This window comes from Sphaerodactylus townsendi, linkage group LG10, assembly GCF_021028975.2.
Source record: "Sphaerodactylus townsendi isolate TG3544 linkage group LG10, MPM_Stown_v2.3, whole genome shotgun sequence".
NCBI lineage: Eukaryota > Metazoa > Chordata > Lepidosauria > Squamata > Sphaerodactylidae > Sphaerodactylus > Sphaerodactylus townsendi.
In genome coordinates, this window is record NC_059434.1 from 32,277,748 (window position 1) to 32,294,938 (window position 17,191).

The window sequence follows — 17,191 nt, forward strand, 5'->3', positions numbered from 1 at the left end:
CTTGCTGTGCTATTCATGGAATAATGATGAAGGCAAGACCCCTAAAAATTACTTAATCTGCACTTCTGGGATTTAAACAAAAGAGCTGTCTTATAACAAAAAGATAGAAGGAATATTTGTGATCAAAACAAAATGAAAAACAAAAAAACAATACTATGTTATCCTAATTGCAATATTTATATTGTAAAGTATGGCTGCATTTGAAAAAAATATGGTAATCAGAGGTCAAATATACATCTATCTTCAAACAAAAACAGTTTCTATAAAACAGAGCATATAAAATATAACCCAGGTACTTAACTATTTCTGTGATGACAACAAACATCCTGCCAGATCTTGCTTCCTTTCCGTCCCAGTGATAATTACATCAATAGGCCTGATTCAGCAGATTTACAGCTCTCCCATTCATTAATTAAAACAACTTTATTGCTACCACTGTGATTTTTCAAGGACATCAAAAACACACTCACAATCAAAACAGCATACATCATCAGTTCTGATATGTGCACCTCAAAATTAGAAAAATATTTATAATTTGAATAGGCATAATATTTTGTATTTCTATTTCTTTGTTCAAGCACATATTCAAGAACATATCTTAATCGAGGGAACTGAGCAGCAATGTTTTTACACATTCAGAAAAGGCACATTCTGCAAAAAGAGCTCTGGAAACTCTTTATGATTACTCTTGAATGAATCTAAATGTAAATGCTCATATTAAAGTATCTTCCAATGCAATAGTACTATAGTCTCTATTTTCCTCAAGATATAACATGCATTACTATTCCCAGAAAAAGCATACTTAAAAATTCTCTGTAAGTATCATCTTGCATAAAATGTGTTATACATATATTTCAATCGCAAATGATTTTTGCTTTAAAAAGTGTTTCTGAACAATTCAATTAGCATCTTTGCTATTTTCTGCAAGGTAGCAGTTTGATTTTAAAGCAGTAAATGCCAGAAGATTACCTTTAGCATTTTGTCATCTCCCAGAGCATTGTACAAAATCTAAATACAAAATAGTATCTACACATATGCATTCCAGAAAAAACACTGACGTTACAAAAGCTCTCACAAGTAAGTAATAGATTCAATTCCAAGACAATTTTGATTGTTACATGAACAATCTTATCTGAATTAATGTACAAAAACTATAGCAGGTAGCATTGCTACATATACATAGCCGATTCAACTCACTAGAAAATGAAGAGAGACCCTTTTCTCTATATATGCTTAGCTGAACTAGAACAACCTAAAGACTGGTGTATCTATTTATCTGTGTGTATCACATGGTAGAAGAGCAGGCATTCAACCTATTCTACTCTGTAGTAACTGTAACACTCACAGGCAGTTCACAAAGTCTGTACTATTCAATTTGAGTAGATCTTCCATTTAAAATAAGGGAGGGTATCGTAGGATTTGGGCTTTCACACCTGTTTGTGAAGTACCCAAAATTATAAATTATAGTATGTGCCTGATGAAAGAATCATACTCATTGTTCTTTTAATGCTCAGGTTAATAATTGATAAAACTGTTTACTAAAACTGTTCAGTATAATATGGCAATACTACTATATAGCTTCTTGAAGAAATCTTGTAACACAGTTCAACTAAGTTGTGACAAAAGATTTCTCCTGGAGTCATCAAGATAACTAACATTTGTTGCAGAGTCTATCATTTACATTAGTATCCTAATGGGATGACTATTTGGCTAACACAGGAACCATTTTGGTTAACTGTTTGGTATTCTCTTTAACACTGAAAAAACACATTAAATAATATACACAAAGAACCAAATTATTAACTCTTGCACAATGGGAATTTAAATTTTGGTAAGTGTCAGCAACTTCAACCAAGGGAAGTTTTTCTATAGTTCACTTTTTAATATTTATGACTTTCTGTTATACAGATTAAATTACTCTAATATATATCACCTCTTTAAAACTGAAACCTGACCGTGGGTGTGGGTGTGAAGTGTCATCAAGTCTCTTCTGACTTATGGTGACCCTATGAGTTGACAACCTCCAAATCATTCTATCATTAAAAGTCTTTTCTTTCTTTCTTTCTCTTTCTTTCTTTCTTTCTTTCTTTCTTTCTTTCTTTAATTAATTAATTAATTAATTAATATCTCACCCTTTTCCCCACAGGGCTCAGGACGGGTCACAAACATAAAACTAACAATCAATAAACCTTTATAAATACAACACTCCCATAAAACAGTTAAAAACAATTTAATACCATACTAAGCGCACATTTATAAGTTAAACCGATGGCATAAATAAACATTTTCACTTTTTCCCCCTTCCCCACCCCCCTGCCCCAGAGGCTGAAAGAGATGGTCTCTATATAGTATTCAATCTGGCTGGCTAGCTCGAAAGGCCTGGTGGAACAACCACGTCTTGCAGGCCCTGTGGAATTGTCACAGTTCCCGAAGGGCCCTAACATCGCTTGGAAGTTTGTTCCACCAGGCTGGAATCGGGGCTGTAAAAGATCTGGCCTTGCTCAGGTCTTGAAAGCTGAGGGCTGCGGCTTCTGTCAGCCAAGCCAACTCATGTTGGTTCTTCCTCTTTTTCTGCTGCCTTTAAGTTTTCCTAACATTATTGTCTTTTCTAGCATCTTCTCATAATGTGACCAAAGTATTACAATATACGCTGATCACTTTAGTTTCAAAGTTCAATGTTTCCACCTAGACCTGATGACAAACTAAAGGACAACTGTGCGGCTCCACCAGTAGACGTCATTAGAACAGCAGCAGGCACTTTTCCTAGGATTTCTGCAGAGGTCTGCCCAGAGTATTAGTTTGTGTACACTCTATGTACACGCTTCATATTGTGTACACGCTTCATATTGATGTATTTGTGGTTGTGTAGGGATGGGTGGAAAAAGGGGAAAGTGAGGATGATGTATGAGTCTGAATTTGTGTGCCCCGAGGAATGCTGCTGTAAATTTCGTTGTGCGTGCACAATGACAATAAAATGCTTATGCTTATGCTTACATAAAATACTGCTGTATGTATGGAGCCTGTATTAAAGCCATGCATGGATTTGAGAAATTGACTAATGAACAAGCTGAGCCACAATTAATTTCCTTTTTGTTGATATTTAACAATTTCTATTAACCTCACTTTACATCAAAATAACTTCTTAAATATAGCCATATGTAGATCAACATGTATTACATGATACATCAGATTTTGAATTACTATGTATATGTGTTAGCATGAATCTTACAGTTTATGCGACACAGCACAACTTCAGAGAAGATAAATCTATAACAATCTGCTTTGTATTCCTGTTAATGCTGAGTCTCATGGCAAGTCCTAGTCATTTTTTCATTTTACCCAAGAGAGAAATTTGAACCAGCAAAAATTTATTTGCCTCAAAGCACCTCTTAATAGTTTCTTACGCTAGACCATTTTCCTCCTGATCTATAAATAAAATTAAGTACTTTTTAGTTGCTAAACTTCTCTTAGAAGTTGGTACCCAAAACATCAGACAACCTACCCCATAATTTGGCTAATGCAAAATATTTTTCCCTTAATTTATATTATTCATTAAAATTGAAAGCAAAGTGTAAACTTCAGTGCAAGAGAAGAGCCAGAAAAATGAGCAGATTTGCTATTCCATTTATGAAAGCATTTATAAACACCACAGATATGCCATCTGTAACCTCAGTGTTTTAAATAATGTACTGTTTTGGGCAAAGAGATGTTTGCTATAATAGGGAATGCCTACCACTGTTTACGAAAACTTGGCACTCCTTAACTGAGAGAGAGAGAGAGAGACAGAGAGGCAGACAGAGAGAGAGAGAGAGAGAGAGAGAGAGAGGGAGAGAGAGGGAGAGAGAGTAGGGAAAGCCCTTAAAAGTTTATAAAATGACAGAAGAGATAATCAGTTTTAAAGAAATTCTACACACGATCTGTAACCGACACAGACAGACAGGTAAATGGTGGTAGGGGGAATATAGTTTCATAGTGACCTAACTTGGTATTTGAGTGTTGCAGAAAAATAACATATTTCCATCCAAAGTGCTACCTAGGGGAAAAGAGATTCAGATTTCTGTGAACTACTAACAGTCCCATCCAAATGGCTGGGTAGCCAAATGCAGAGGCTTTCCAACAACACAAGGAGTCAAAAGGAAAACAACTCCCCCCTCCACCTCCCGGTTGCCGGAAAGCCCTCCATAAGGCCACCATGGACTTATACCACCTAAGAGCTGGACACCAGTGTTTCTGGTGGTGAAGCAGGGGTGGCAGCCAACTAATGTCGGCTCTGTTCCCAGCACACTTCTGGAATGCCCTCATGATGCCTGTGTAGGCAGGGGGGCACAGGAGCACTTTCACACACCACTGAATCCAGCTGCTTTGGTGGGCTATAGTGGTTGGCCACCAATGGATCCACCCCTCAGCTGGGACAAGTGCCGCAGGAGGGCAAATCTGCTGGTGAAGGCCCGTACCACTTCCACTGATAGATTTTGTCCCTGGAATGGGGCTATAAGTAACAACTGCACAATTATTGTGAAACAAGATCATGACTTACAGAGGGTCCCATATTTATAATTATAATGTAAAATATTTTTAAGTATAGGCATCTTAATCATAAATGAATAAATTCTGAACTGCTATCCTAAATAAACAGACAAAATGTTGGTTTCTAAAATCAGACTACAAAAGATTTTCTGGTACATGAGAAAATATAATATGGACATTACTTTTCAAGATACATTATTCAGTTGGTGGGCAGGGTGATCAAGTGGGTGGCAGCATCATAGCTTTAAGCAACTTTAGAGATTATCTAGATCAAGGGTCTGCAAAGTGTGGCTCTCCGGATGTTCATGGACTACAATTCCCATCAGCCCCTGCCAGAATGGCCAAGTGGCAGGGCTGATGAGAATTGCAGTCCATGAACATCTGGAGAGCCACAGTCTAACCCCTGACTAGATTAATTTGAATCTGAATTCAGGAGAAAGTGTCCTAACTGATTCTCCTGGACCTCTGAGTAGCTTTTGATACCATCAATCATGGATCTCACTGGAAAGGCTGGCTAAGCTCAGAGGGGACACTGTGCTTTGGTGGTTGCATTCTTACTTGAGCAACCAGATTAAGATTGGGGACTGCTACTCAGCCCCATCACATTTATGCTATGAGGTTCTTCAGGGTTCCATTTTAATATCTCGTGCTATTTAAAATCTACCATATATACTCGTGTATAAGTCAAGGCACCTAATTTTACCACCAAAAACTGGGAAAACTTATTGACTCGTGTATAAGTCTAGGGTGGTAACTCCAAAGCAAGTGGGGGAAGGGAAGAGCCCAAAAACCCACAAAGAGTTTCCTTGTTTGCAAGCAAGGAAACCCAAAAAGCAGACAACGCCAGAGCAGGCGGCGGCAGGAAAGAGCCAGGGTGCCTGCTCCCCACCGGATTTCTCCCCACCGCTGCCTCGCGGATCCCCACAGAAGCCCCAGCCCTTGGCTGCTCTGGCGTTTTCTTGCTTGCAAGCAAGGAAACGCCAGAGCAGGCAGAGTGCAAGGAGAGAACCAAGGAGCCACCGCACATTGATGCCGAGGAGCGCAAGCCTGTGGGAAGCCCACGCAGGCTCCCATGCCTCACCCACTGCTGCCCGTCCTTCCCCTTACTCACTCACTCAGCCACTCATCTTTTCCTTTCTGGCTCTGAGGCTTGGCTTTTCCTTTCCCCGGCCACTCTGAGGCTTGACTCCAGGGAAACTGCCACTCAGGCAGGATGACTCTATCATTCTCTTAAAAGGGCAGTGCTCCAAAGATTCCCCAGCCGGGGAAAGGAAAAGATAAGTGGGTGAGTGAGTGAGGGAAATGATGGGCGGTGGCGGAAGCGGGCGGCGGTAGGTGAATGGGTGGCTTGCTTATAAGTCGAAAAGGGCTTTTTCAGCACAAAAACTGTGCTGAAAAAGTCGACTTATTCGCGAGTATATATGGTACACGAAACCACTGGAGAAGTCTTCTGAGGATCTGACGTGAGGTATCACCAGCATGTGGATGACACCCAGCTCTATTTCTCCTTAACAGGTGGGGCTGTGGAAACCCTGAACAGGTGCTTGGAGATGGTATGATGGATGAGGGCCAATAATCTGAAATTCAGTCCAGACAAGATGGAGGTGCTGCTGGTCAATGATAAACCACTTGAGAACTGAAGAATCAGCCTGTCTTGGAAAGTGTTGAATTCCCCCTGAAGGAGCAGGTTTCAAGATTTGGGGTGCTGCTAGGTCTAAACCTATGGTTGGAGGTTAGAAATCTCCATGGCACATGACACTTTTTATCAGCTATGGATGGTTTGCCAAAGTCTTGCTGCTGCTCTCCCGCCACCCCCACTGCTTGTCTCCAACTTGTTCTGTCTTGCCACTACTCTCCCGCCTGCCCCTGCCACTTTTGGGGGTGGGGCACAATTTCAGTGGCGCCCAGGGCTCCATTTCCTGCTGATATGCCACTTCAGCCACTTTCCAAAACTGTGGTCTGGCCACAAAGTTCCATGCTCTGATTGTATTCAAATTAGAATACTGCAGTGACCGCTGCCTTAACGTTTTTAAGGTTTTAACTGTCTTACAGTGTTTTTATATGTTGTACATTGCCCAGAGCTCTTCGGGGATGGGGCGATACAAAAATCCAAGAAATAAATAAATAAATAAAAATAAACTCTATGTAGGCTGCCTTCGAAAACAGACTGGAAAATTAAATTGGTCCAAAATGCAGTGGCCAAGCTACTGTCAGAGATTGGTTACAGGGACTCTCTCCCCAGTACTAAAATATGCACTGGTTACTTATCTTTTTTTGGTCATAAAGTTAATTTAGAGCCTTAAATGTCTTCAGGGTACCTGAATGATTGTCTCCTCTGCCAAATCCTGTGATGAAACACCCTTCCCCTTGAGGCTGAGCTGGAGCCTACTTAACTTTCTTATAGGTACCAGATTAAAACACATCTTTAAACTTAGGCTTTTAATGGGCTGCTTCTGTTTTATGGAGCATTTATGCTACTTATGTCTAATGGCTTGTTTTTTAATAGCTTATTACAGTGTGGTTTTTAATGTTAAGTCACCTTCAGCAGAACTCTGAAGAAGGAAAATAGAAATATTGTAAATAAATAAATAAACATATCAAAGGCCAATGTGTTGCACAAAACCTGTATTTATTGCCACAGTAAGTCCACACATTTGTTTGTTTATTATTTATTTATTTTATTAAATTTATATCCCACCCTCCCCGACTGAAGTCGGGCTCAGGGCAGCATACAAACATTTTAAAACATTCTTACAAATATATAAAATTAATTATACCTATCACTAAACTCAATAAAAACAGAAGACTTAAAGCAAACAAATTTCAGCCTATGAAAATTCTCTGGCCAATGTCAGGTATAAACTCTTCTAAAATCTATCTGAGCAAGGGCTAGGTCAGGAAGGGGCAATGCTGCATAACCACGCATTGATTATTGTAGGGAGGTTTCTGAAATAGTGAACAATGTCTTTAAGGTGTACGGGCCAAACAGTCTCTAACTGGAAAAATTTAAACATTACAATGTTAAAGAAAATATTTTAAAGCTACTTTTGTCACTGTCTCAAGTAAAACATAGAATTTGCAGACAATAAGGTGTTAAAATCACTTTATACAGAGTTTTATCTACTCCCAAACAAACACAAGTGTGATAACACCAGAATAACACAGGTAGTTAATCAGCTGTGTTGATAATGTTGTATTAAGACAAATGAATGTTTCTTTACTTTATGTTTTACGTCATCATTCTGCGATCACAGCATTCATTAGCCTGCTTCATTTTTCCAATTCCTAGCTGACTTCCACAATGAAGCTAACATTAAAGTATGCTATATTTTAAAAATACTATGCAATTAGCTAATAGTAACATATAGATATAGTAAATGCTATGACAAGAAAAACTGCATATCGTTTCTCAATTTGTTGTACACCATCATAATTTTCATACAATTCACCCAGGATGCAAAAAGGACTTCACATAGCTGGAACTTTAAATGTAAAAAGATGCCTCATTAAATTTCTTTCAAAACACAATAAGAAGGGAAGCGGGGGGGGGGAGCAGGAGAAGGAACCAGTGTGCCCCCTCCTGCCACTGTGAACAAGGTGATGATTGGATGACACTAAGATGAAGGGGGGGGGGCAACCAAAGAAAACAGCTTAGATAACCAAAAAGATAGTCAAGAAACTAAATTAATATATAATGCATAAATATAACATCTGAAAATTGTAAAAAATAAGCTCAAAAATCTGTCATAAAAGAGCCTAAACAGGACAATGTGCATCATGAAAAGCCAACATGTTTCAGCAACCAGCCTTCCTCAGTGGCATATGCTATCAAAGAGAGATACATACTATCACACTACATAGATAAAACATTGGTATGAATACTTATGGTCAGATACAATTAGTATCTCACAATTCACTAAACATGCCTTCATTATTTATAGCTCAGAATGTACTTCTAAAAATTCTTATGGTAGTCAAAATAAAAACTGTAAGACTTACAAAGCCAGTACATTTTTGTAAACATACCACCACTTCAATGCAGACTTCAAACCTTATTTATACTTTTGATTAAACAGTAAACTTTTTTGTATGATGGGTATTAAGAATCATTAAACTTATCTCTTTATGGTGACTAACTGGCCCAGTGGGCAAGGGGGGGGGGGAGAGGGAAGATGAGATTCTCCTAAATTGGGGGTTATGGGACCTACACGAACAAAAGCTGTGTAGGATGGGGGTTGTGGTAAGAAGGATAATTAGGTTAGATTAAGTGGAAAAGATGGAGGGGGATCCAGCCCAATAACAGCTAGATAAAAAGTAATTTATTTTGTTTTGCTATCAACTAGTTTAATAGGATATTGTACAGAAATAGGAGAAAGAATTTTCTGTATTCACTTTTTCCATATTACACAGAATATTATAAACGTTCATTGACTTCCTTTTTTTCTCTAACCTAAAAATCTTACACATTTTACTCTTTTCCTTATGGAAATACTTCAACTTTTTGATCATTTTCCAACTAAGGACAACCAAAATGGATGAAGATATTCCTTATCCCAGGGATTTACAGACTGACAATGCTAGGAGTGTGCTCCTTAATGGCTGGATAGTCCACAGCAAGAGCCTTCAGGCTGAAGATGTGGACAATTCATCAGTGAGCTCTCCTGCATGAATACTATTAAAATATGGAACATATTTGTTAATGATGCCATCAGGGCTGGGCAGTGGGAAAGAAGTCAAAAGGAGACCCCTCCAAGCTAAGCTGGGCTTCAAAGCAGGGAGCAACCAAGAAAAGCAAACTGTGGCGCTGCCAGGGCCTGAGAGAGAGTGTCCAGATAAAGTATTATACTACAGTTGTATTATCTATGAGGGACCTTCTTCAAAGCTGCTTTAGGCTGATCCTGAATTGAATAGGGGGTTAGACTAGGTGGCCTCTATGTCCCCTTCCAACTCTATGAGACTATGGTTTTTCATGCAAAACATGTATGGAACGGAACTGCAATCCTGTTTCACTGAACAGAATAACTGAAATTATGTATAATAGAGGCTCTGGGTAGCGGATTTCTCAATACAGAATTAATCTATTTTTTAACAAGAAATGGGAAGCAGGACACTTTCATATAGAAAGTCTATGTTCTTTGTTCTCACAAACATTTCTAGATCTTATTTCCAAAAGAATCTAACAGGCAAAGAACAATGGGCAAATTTCCTGTACCACAATTTAAACTGTATTTTCTCAACTAGCAAGTTTAAGCATGAACAGTTTTATTCTTCATCCACTTTAGTCTTGTTAAAAATCTACTATGTGCACTTATTCATATACTTTTAAGATTCTTCTTTTAGATGACTTGTAGGAATTTACAAAGTATGCAAGTTAGCCCTGGGGAAAAACTATAGCACTTTGCTTCTTTGCTCTTCCATGAAGGATGATATGGACTAATAAATTATAGCTAATCTCTTTCTCTATGTAAGTTTTCTACAGTTGGTAAAATATTTTATATATTGCATGTATGTCTTAAGTGATCAATAATGAATGTTGCTTTTTCCTGGAAAAATTATTAATCAAAGTTGTTAATAGAATAAGGTCATATTTAGCAAATAAGCATTACATGAAATATGACTGTTGAAATATTTTCTCCATAGCACAAAAAAACACTTACCATTCTCACTGTCGGACTTGTTTTCATGCTCAGTATCAGTTAAAGTGAGGGCTGAGTTGGAACGGCTTGAGAGACAGGAACTGCGGCCTGATTTGACCCCCCTGCCCCAAAGTCTCATGGCACGCTCCGGAGACATCACTCCTTCATTTTCTGTATCAGCATCTGACCCTGCACTGATAGAGTAACCTCTGTGGGGGAGCCCCATTTCAGCACAAAATGCCAGTCCTCTTCGAGTTGCTGGTTCACAAACTCCTAACTGCCTTAGGGTAAAATTCTGTCCTGATTAGGGAAGAAAAAAAAATAACAAAATATGAGGATACATTTCTGTTAAAAAATAAAATGCTTAAAATAACCACACTTTAACTGCCCAATTTCTTCCAAGGTATATACAGACATTTTTTGTTAAGCACTACATGAGCTATGGTCAAGCAGATCCTTTTATCTCTAGCAATCTCTAGTGACCCTTTTCATTCTCACTATCTCAGCTATTCTTTGTCAACTATTTAAGCACATCAGGAGATCTCTAAGGTATAAAAGAAATACAGAATGACCTGTAATTGAAGAAGAGCTAGTTCAACATATAAAAAGGATTAACTCTAACTGGCAGCCCTTTTTGCTTTATGAAAGTGTGAAAGCAATAACAAGTATTTGTTAGGTTTCTCGCCTTTTGCCCTGGCTAAAGTCCCAAACAATGGTGGGGGGGGGGGGGGGTCCCATCCAGATGTCACTTGTCATTACTAAAATTTTGCTTCCCTCAAAAATAAAACATTAATTAAATAACATAGGGGGCTAATTCATCTTCATAAAATCTTCCCGTATTTACAAAATCCCTAAAAACAAATAAGAAAATTATATATTTTTTTAAAAAACTGATATTTTTCAGAAAGAAAGAATAATGGATAGGGCTGAAGGAACAGAAAGACCGATAACTGAATCCAAATTGGTCATGTAAATAAACTAAGCGTAATAAAGTTGATGTATAAATAATTTAAGGATATTTAAATTAAAGTTCTTACAGTAAAAAGTGTTGGGTTTTTGTTTTTTCAGTTTGCCATTATGCCCTGAAAATTATAGTCATTCATTTGGGATCTACAGAACACTGGTACACTTATTCCAGCCATTTCAGTAAAGCTCTACATTTTGAATCCATACAGCAACATTATCCATACTGCTGGATCTGAAAGTCCTTCTTCCTGGCAGACTTTCTGTGTTGCTGTGGGAATCTTAAATGTGTTGTTCAAAAGTATTAAAGAAAGGAAAGGAAAAAACAAAAAAAAAGGAATTTGAAGGGAATCTGCACAGAAGAATATATAGTTTATGAAACAGAAAAGGAGTTAATGCTGCAGACCTTGAGAGCTTTCAAGAGCACCAGTTAATTACTTTATTGCTGTGGTCATATCAGTTGTTGCAATCAGTTTTATCACACAGTCAGAATTGTAAATGGATTCTGACTATGACACTCATAAATAATGAAAAACAGTTGCTGCAATTAGTTACAAATCAAATAGTACTTATCATTGAGTGGTATGAATAAATAACAGAACAAAAATGCATGGAGGGACAAAAGGTAACTGTCACAGCAGTAAATAGCCACACTGGTGAGTAAATTGCGTGAAGGCCATTAGAGAGGATGAATCAGTAAACACATCAACTGCTAGAAGAGCCTGTTTAAATAAAAATCACACTATGTAGCTTATCAAAGTTTGCGTAAAGGATGAAGCCTAAGGGATTTCTGCATGGTCACATGCCACGAGTGCAATTTAGCCACTAGGAAACATTACTCAGTTTAGAATGGACTGCTGTAGTGCTAGGTTGTGAAGATATGCCAGCAGAGTTTCTAGAAATATTTGTGCAAAGTAAATTCTGTTTCCACTTAATTTCAGAAACTATCAAGAATCACTTCTAAATTCATAAAATCAATATTTTAGCTAGACTAGATCAATGCTTAATCAGATTACCCCCACTAATGAAAAGATAACACTGCACCTATACATTTCAATGTTAGGAAGTGGAATATTCAGACATTTTAGATTCAACCTATGGCATGCCTTCTTCAACAAAATGAGTAAATGTGGGACAGATAAGGAAGAGGGAATGATAAACTGAAAGAAAGCATGTAGATCAAATTCTTGGTCCATTATACCATGTCAAACTCCTAGAAAATGCCATTCCAACTACCACCCCAGAAGGTGAATGGGGCAACGAGGTCTGTGGTATTTGGGCTGGGTGTTTTCACTACATACCCAAGTATTCGCTACATGCCCTGCTTCACCTGTAATGAAGTCCACCTTTTTGATGAGGATTATGATATTTTTCTTGAGAATCTGTAGGGGACTCATCTGAGACTATCAAGGACAGAAAGGCCACAGCACCTCCATCACCAGTAAATGTTTGGCAATGATACAAATGAGTTGTCAAGGACTCAAAGGCAGCATGTATTTGTCTAGAACACAGGGATGCAAAGAGAAGGCCTGTCACTGTTCATCCATTAGTTGCCTGCACTAATCACTCCATGTGATTATGCATGGAGTGAGTTTGCCCTTTGATGCTATTTATGTTGACCCCCTTTATTTGACTGTTATCTGCAATAGCCATGGATCAATTAACATGGCCAAAATGTGAACCTTTAGAGCATAGGTGTCAAACTCATGGCCCTCCAGATGTTTTAGACCACAGTTCTTTCCCATCATCCCCTGCCAGCATCATGCTGGCAGGGGATGATGGGAACTGTAGTCCGTAACATCTGGAGGGCGCGAGTTTGACACCTGTGCTTTAGAGGGAGCAGCCAGTTTATTTCTCTGTCACTTCCTGAGGTCACCATTCACTATACGAGGAAGCAAGTGAATGCTGAACAAAGAGAAAGAGTGACAAAGGGTCAGGTTATCAGGTCAGCTAAAACATGCCCTCTACTTCTAGCGCAGTGTAGTGTTGCATTTGGAATTTGTCATCTGTAGGATCAAAAAGGCAAGAAAGCATATTTAACATTAAGTATTGAATGGATGGATGAGATTTACTTAAATCCTTTCCATCATGTATACAAGGCCTGTCCTTCAGATTCAAAGTGCATGACACAGGGCAAACAAGCTTATCATAAAACTCAAAAGAAAGAAGGAAAACAATAGATAAAATGAGTTGCTTTACTTTAGAGCTTTGGCACAATGATGGAGCATACATCTTTTTCTATTATCTATTACATTTTTAACTTGTCCTTCCTCCAAGGAGTTTACAATGGTGCACATGGTTCACCCCTTTGTTTTCTATTGACCAGCTTGTTATGGCCTTAACAGGAGTAAGGGTTTTATTGAAGAGAATCTCCACCAGCTGCTAAAAAGTGTAACAGCACACATATAGTTTTTAAAAGTAGCAAAGGGGAATGAACTCACATTGGCAGATCAGGAGAGGGGCCAAGAGGAGATCTTAAAGCAATCTGGAGCTTGGAGGAAAATTCGAAGCTTGTCTCAAAGACAAAACGCAAATCCAGAGTGAACTTGCTCAAATGAAAGCTAATTTGCAAAGTGCAGAAATTAAAATACATGTCCTAGAAGAGAACCACATGAAAAATGATGCAGCCAGTAAGGCTGAGCCACTCCCAAATCCCCCTCCTTCTCAAGGAGATGAGAGGATGCTTGGTGTTTCAGTTTTCCCACAGCACAGACTGAAAGACGTCTCAACCTCTGAACATGTGCAAAGTTCTGATCTCAGGACTTCAGATAGCTCCGGCTTACAAGCTGTTTGTGAAGTTGATAGACAGAGAATAACACAAGCCCAAAGATCCACAGTGAGTTTCATAGTGAGAAGAGACTTGAACTGAAATTTCCTTCATTTTTTTTACCAATGTTCTGATCACTATACAACACTGTGTCTTGCTTTCTGATGAGTTAAATCACATAAACTTCTCATCATTCACATTCACCCTTCAAATAGATTTGTGGTAGAATACTGAATAGTAAGATGGAAGATGTCCAACCGGCAGAGCAATGTCAAAGGATGAATAGTTAAGATTAGTTGCACATAAGCTTTCCTGAGACTTCGGATCCTCTACAAAATAACAAGAGGGGAGGATTAAATCAGCATTGGAGGGTGAAATATATATTGCGGTTTCACTGGTAGGCAGGTTGTGAAACTGTCTGTGCCTCCTGCTACTGTGCAAAGAATCTGATCGTTCCTTGGTTCAGCTGAGATTGAAAAGATCTATTATCAGTTGACCCATAATGTCTGTAATCCACTGAAAAACTTCTTAGTTCAAGAATCACTCTCTTGCCCTTCAACTAATGTCTTAGCTTTGTTATATATGAAACCTTGAAAAGGCTCTGCAGGCAAGTCCAGTTACTGGAATAAAACAATCATCCCTTGCAGAATACTTGGAAACTGGTTTCATCTTGGTGATGAATGTGTGCCTCAACCATTGTGTCTTCTTTTGTCATCATGTCAAATCTAACTTATGGTGATCTCGAATGATGTTTTCAAGGCAAGAGACATTCAGAGGTGGATGTGATATTGCTTGTCTTTGTCTCATGACCATAGCATTCCTTGGAAGTCTCCCATCCAAATACTTGCCATGGTCACTCTGCTTAGCTTCTGACATCAGATGAGATCAGGTCAGGGCTGTCCTTTACCAGTTCTTAAACTTGGTTATACTGGTTGGTGCAAGTATTGGTTGGCCTTTGGATAGAGAACTTTCACATAATTGTTTTAACACTTTTTTCATTTTCCAAATGCCACTTTCATTTTCCAAATGGGCCAGAAAGGGTTTGTTTCTTTTTCTACCAATATCCTGTCAAAAAAAAGTCCATCCCAAGCTACATTTAAAATTACTCATATTTTCTCCCAGTGAGGGTACAAGCAATTCAAACCCTTGAAGTTGAATTAGGGTTTGACTGAGATTGTTAGGGATGAAAGGCAGTATCAAAGCATAGCTGGGATTCGTGGAGTTTTCTTTTTGTCCTGCAAGATTTTTTTTTCTTATTCCTGGTCATCACCAGAACATACTGAAGTGGCTCTCCAAACAAATCGTTTACCTTCAAGGCAGTTACAGATAGAATGTATTTTGGTTTGAGCTTTAAGATCAACACAGAAATAGTCAAGGCTCTGAACAGGAATGGAAGAGGAGTTGGAAGTGGCAATACGTGAAGATAAAGGAAGCAATCATAACAGTAAGTCCCACTGAGTAACATGGACCTTATCTCTGAATAGACCTGTTTAGGATTGCTTCCTAAGAACTGTCATAAATCAGCTATGACTTTATGAAAAAAAAAGAGTTTTGATAACCAGGTGCCATGTGAATGTTTTTCCCATCTGCACTACAACACGCAGAAGCTATAGCAGAAATTGGAAATAATGGTGTAAACCATATGCTCCTTGAATAAAGCTCAGATACTGTTTATACCTATTTTGATGAGTTCATCTTTTCTTTAACTTTTTTGATAGATTCATCTTCTATTGGTGCAACTCCTCTCTCTAGGGATTCACAGAAGCAGTCTACCACACCTGATGCTTCTACTAGAGAGGATTTCTTCATATTCCTTATTAAGTTAAAGAGTTGGGATTTTTTTTTACTAAGATTCTGTAGGGGGACGGAATTGAGTTTAAGCAGAATGTTTGCCCAGACTCAGCTGCAACATTTGTGTCTTCCATGAAAATCATCCCTTGTCCTCTTGATGTTTCTGAATCTTCAGAATGAGCTACCTAGCCACTGGTAAACCTATGACTGATTTCTCTGCTGCCAGGCAGGGTCTGATTTCAACCTTTTGGAAAATAAAAAGTTGATATCATTGGACTGGATTATAGAAAGTTCGAAATTAAATCATTGCCCAGCCTCGGTAGAGCCTGCCCATCACTTAGTGTTTGAGGAAAGTGTAGGTGTGGGGAAAAAAATTCAGGAGTCAGGTGATGAAATAATTCAGGAGTCTGTGATGGCACTCACGGTGCTTTTGTTTGGTACATTTGCAACTTCTCTTAAACAGCAATTGGTGTGCAGCCTCTCTAAATGTTGCAACGTAACACAATGTTTGCAAGGTAGCACAATGAACCACTGGCACCTTTCAAAAGCTGCCCATCTATCACTGCACAAAATACTTTTCTGGGACAAAGAAGAAATCGCTGCCGTGCCTCCTGTTCCTGTTTGAAAAACAAACATAGTTCTATCTGGGGTGCTATGAGTAGTTCTTTCCTTACAACTGAGAAAACTCTTCATTAAATTCTTAGAACAAATATGGATTCACCTACTTTTTCATAGGCACCCTAAGCAAAAGTTCTCATGATGGAAAAACCAAACATTAAACACTAACATGAGACTGCCACACTTCCCCCCCCCCTCCCAAAATGAAGACATACTGAAAGGGCAAAAGAATGAACTCACACTGAAGCCCATTCCACACAGCACAGGTAGAGCAGGTTGGAGTCGGGATGAAGGAACCCGTTCTCCTGTTGTCGCGTTTGCATATATCAGTGAGGGCAGCGACTAGAGCCCATGGAAAAAGTGCAGGTTGCTGTCGTGACTTCACACGGAGGCGCGTCTTTTTTTTTTTAAAGTACCTTCCTTTGCTGCGTAGCTACGTGGGCAGGCACAAATGGACCCCCACAGCCATACTGACATCTCGCAATGCCATGAGACATCCCTGTGACCCAACATGGCTATGCAACTGCAAGGTGGCAAATTTTTTTAAAAGGGAAGCACGGCTGATTAAAGCACTTCCTGGCCAGCCATTCGTTCGCGAACGGCTGCAATTTGGGTTTTTTTTAAAAAGAATCACGGAGAGTGTGATTCTCAAAAAACCTGATTTGGGGGATTTAACACAGAGCAAAACTGCTGTATGGGCTGGATCCATGCAAGGTTCCACCCCCCCCACACACAAGTTTTTTACCCTTCATAGCCCGAGTTTGTCAGCCCGTGCAGAAGGGGCCTGACAAATTCATTCCTTGGATATGCTGGCGTGACACAATACTGTGAAAACTATGTAATACTTATAACTTCCAAATTTAGAGTATACTGGCAAAAAAAAGTTGAA

At 38.9% G+C, this 17,191-nt stretch overlaps 1 protein-coding gene across 1 annotated transcript in view; it reads right to left on the reverse strand.

Moving 5' to 3' along the window:
• Positions 1–17,191, reverse strand: part of LOC125439615 (teneurin-3-like) — a 294,691-nt gene that overhangs the window by 152,167 nt on the left and 125,333 nt on the right. The window contains exon 4 of the mRNA XM_048508731.1: positions 10,185–10,463. Within this exon, the coding sequence (XP_048364688.1) occupies positions 10,185–10,463 (279 nt within the window). The remainder of the gene's footprint in view (positions 1–10,184; positions 10,464–17,191) is intronic.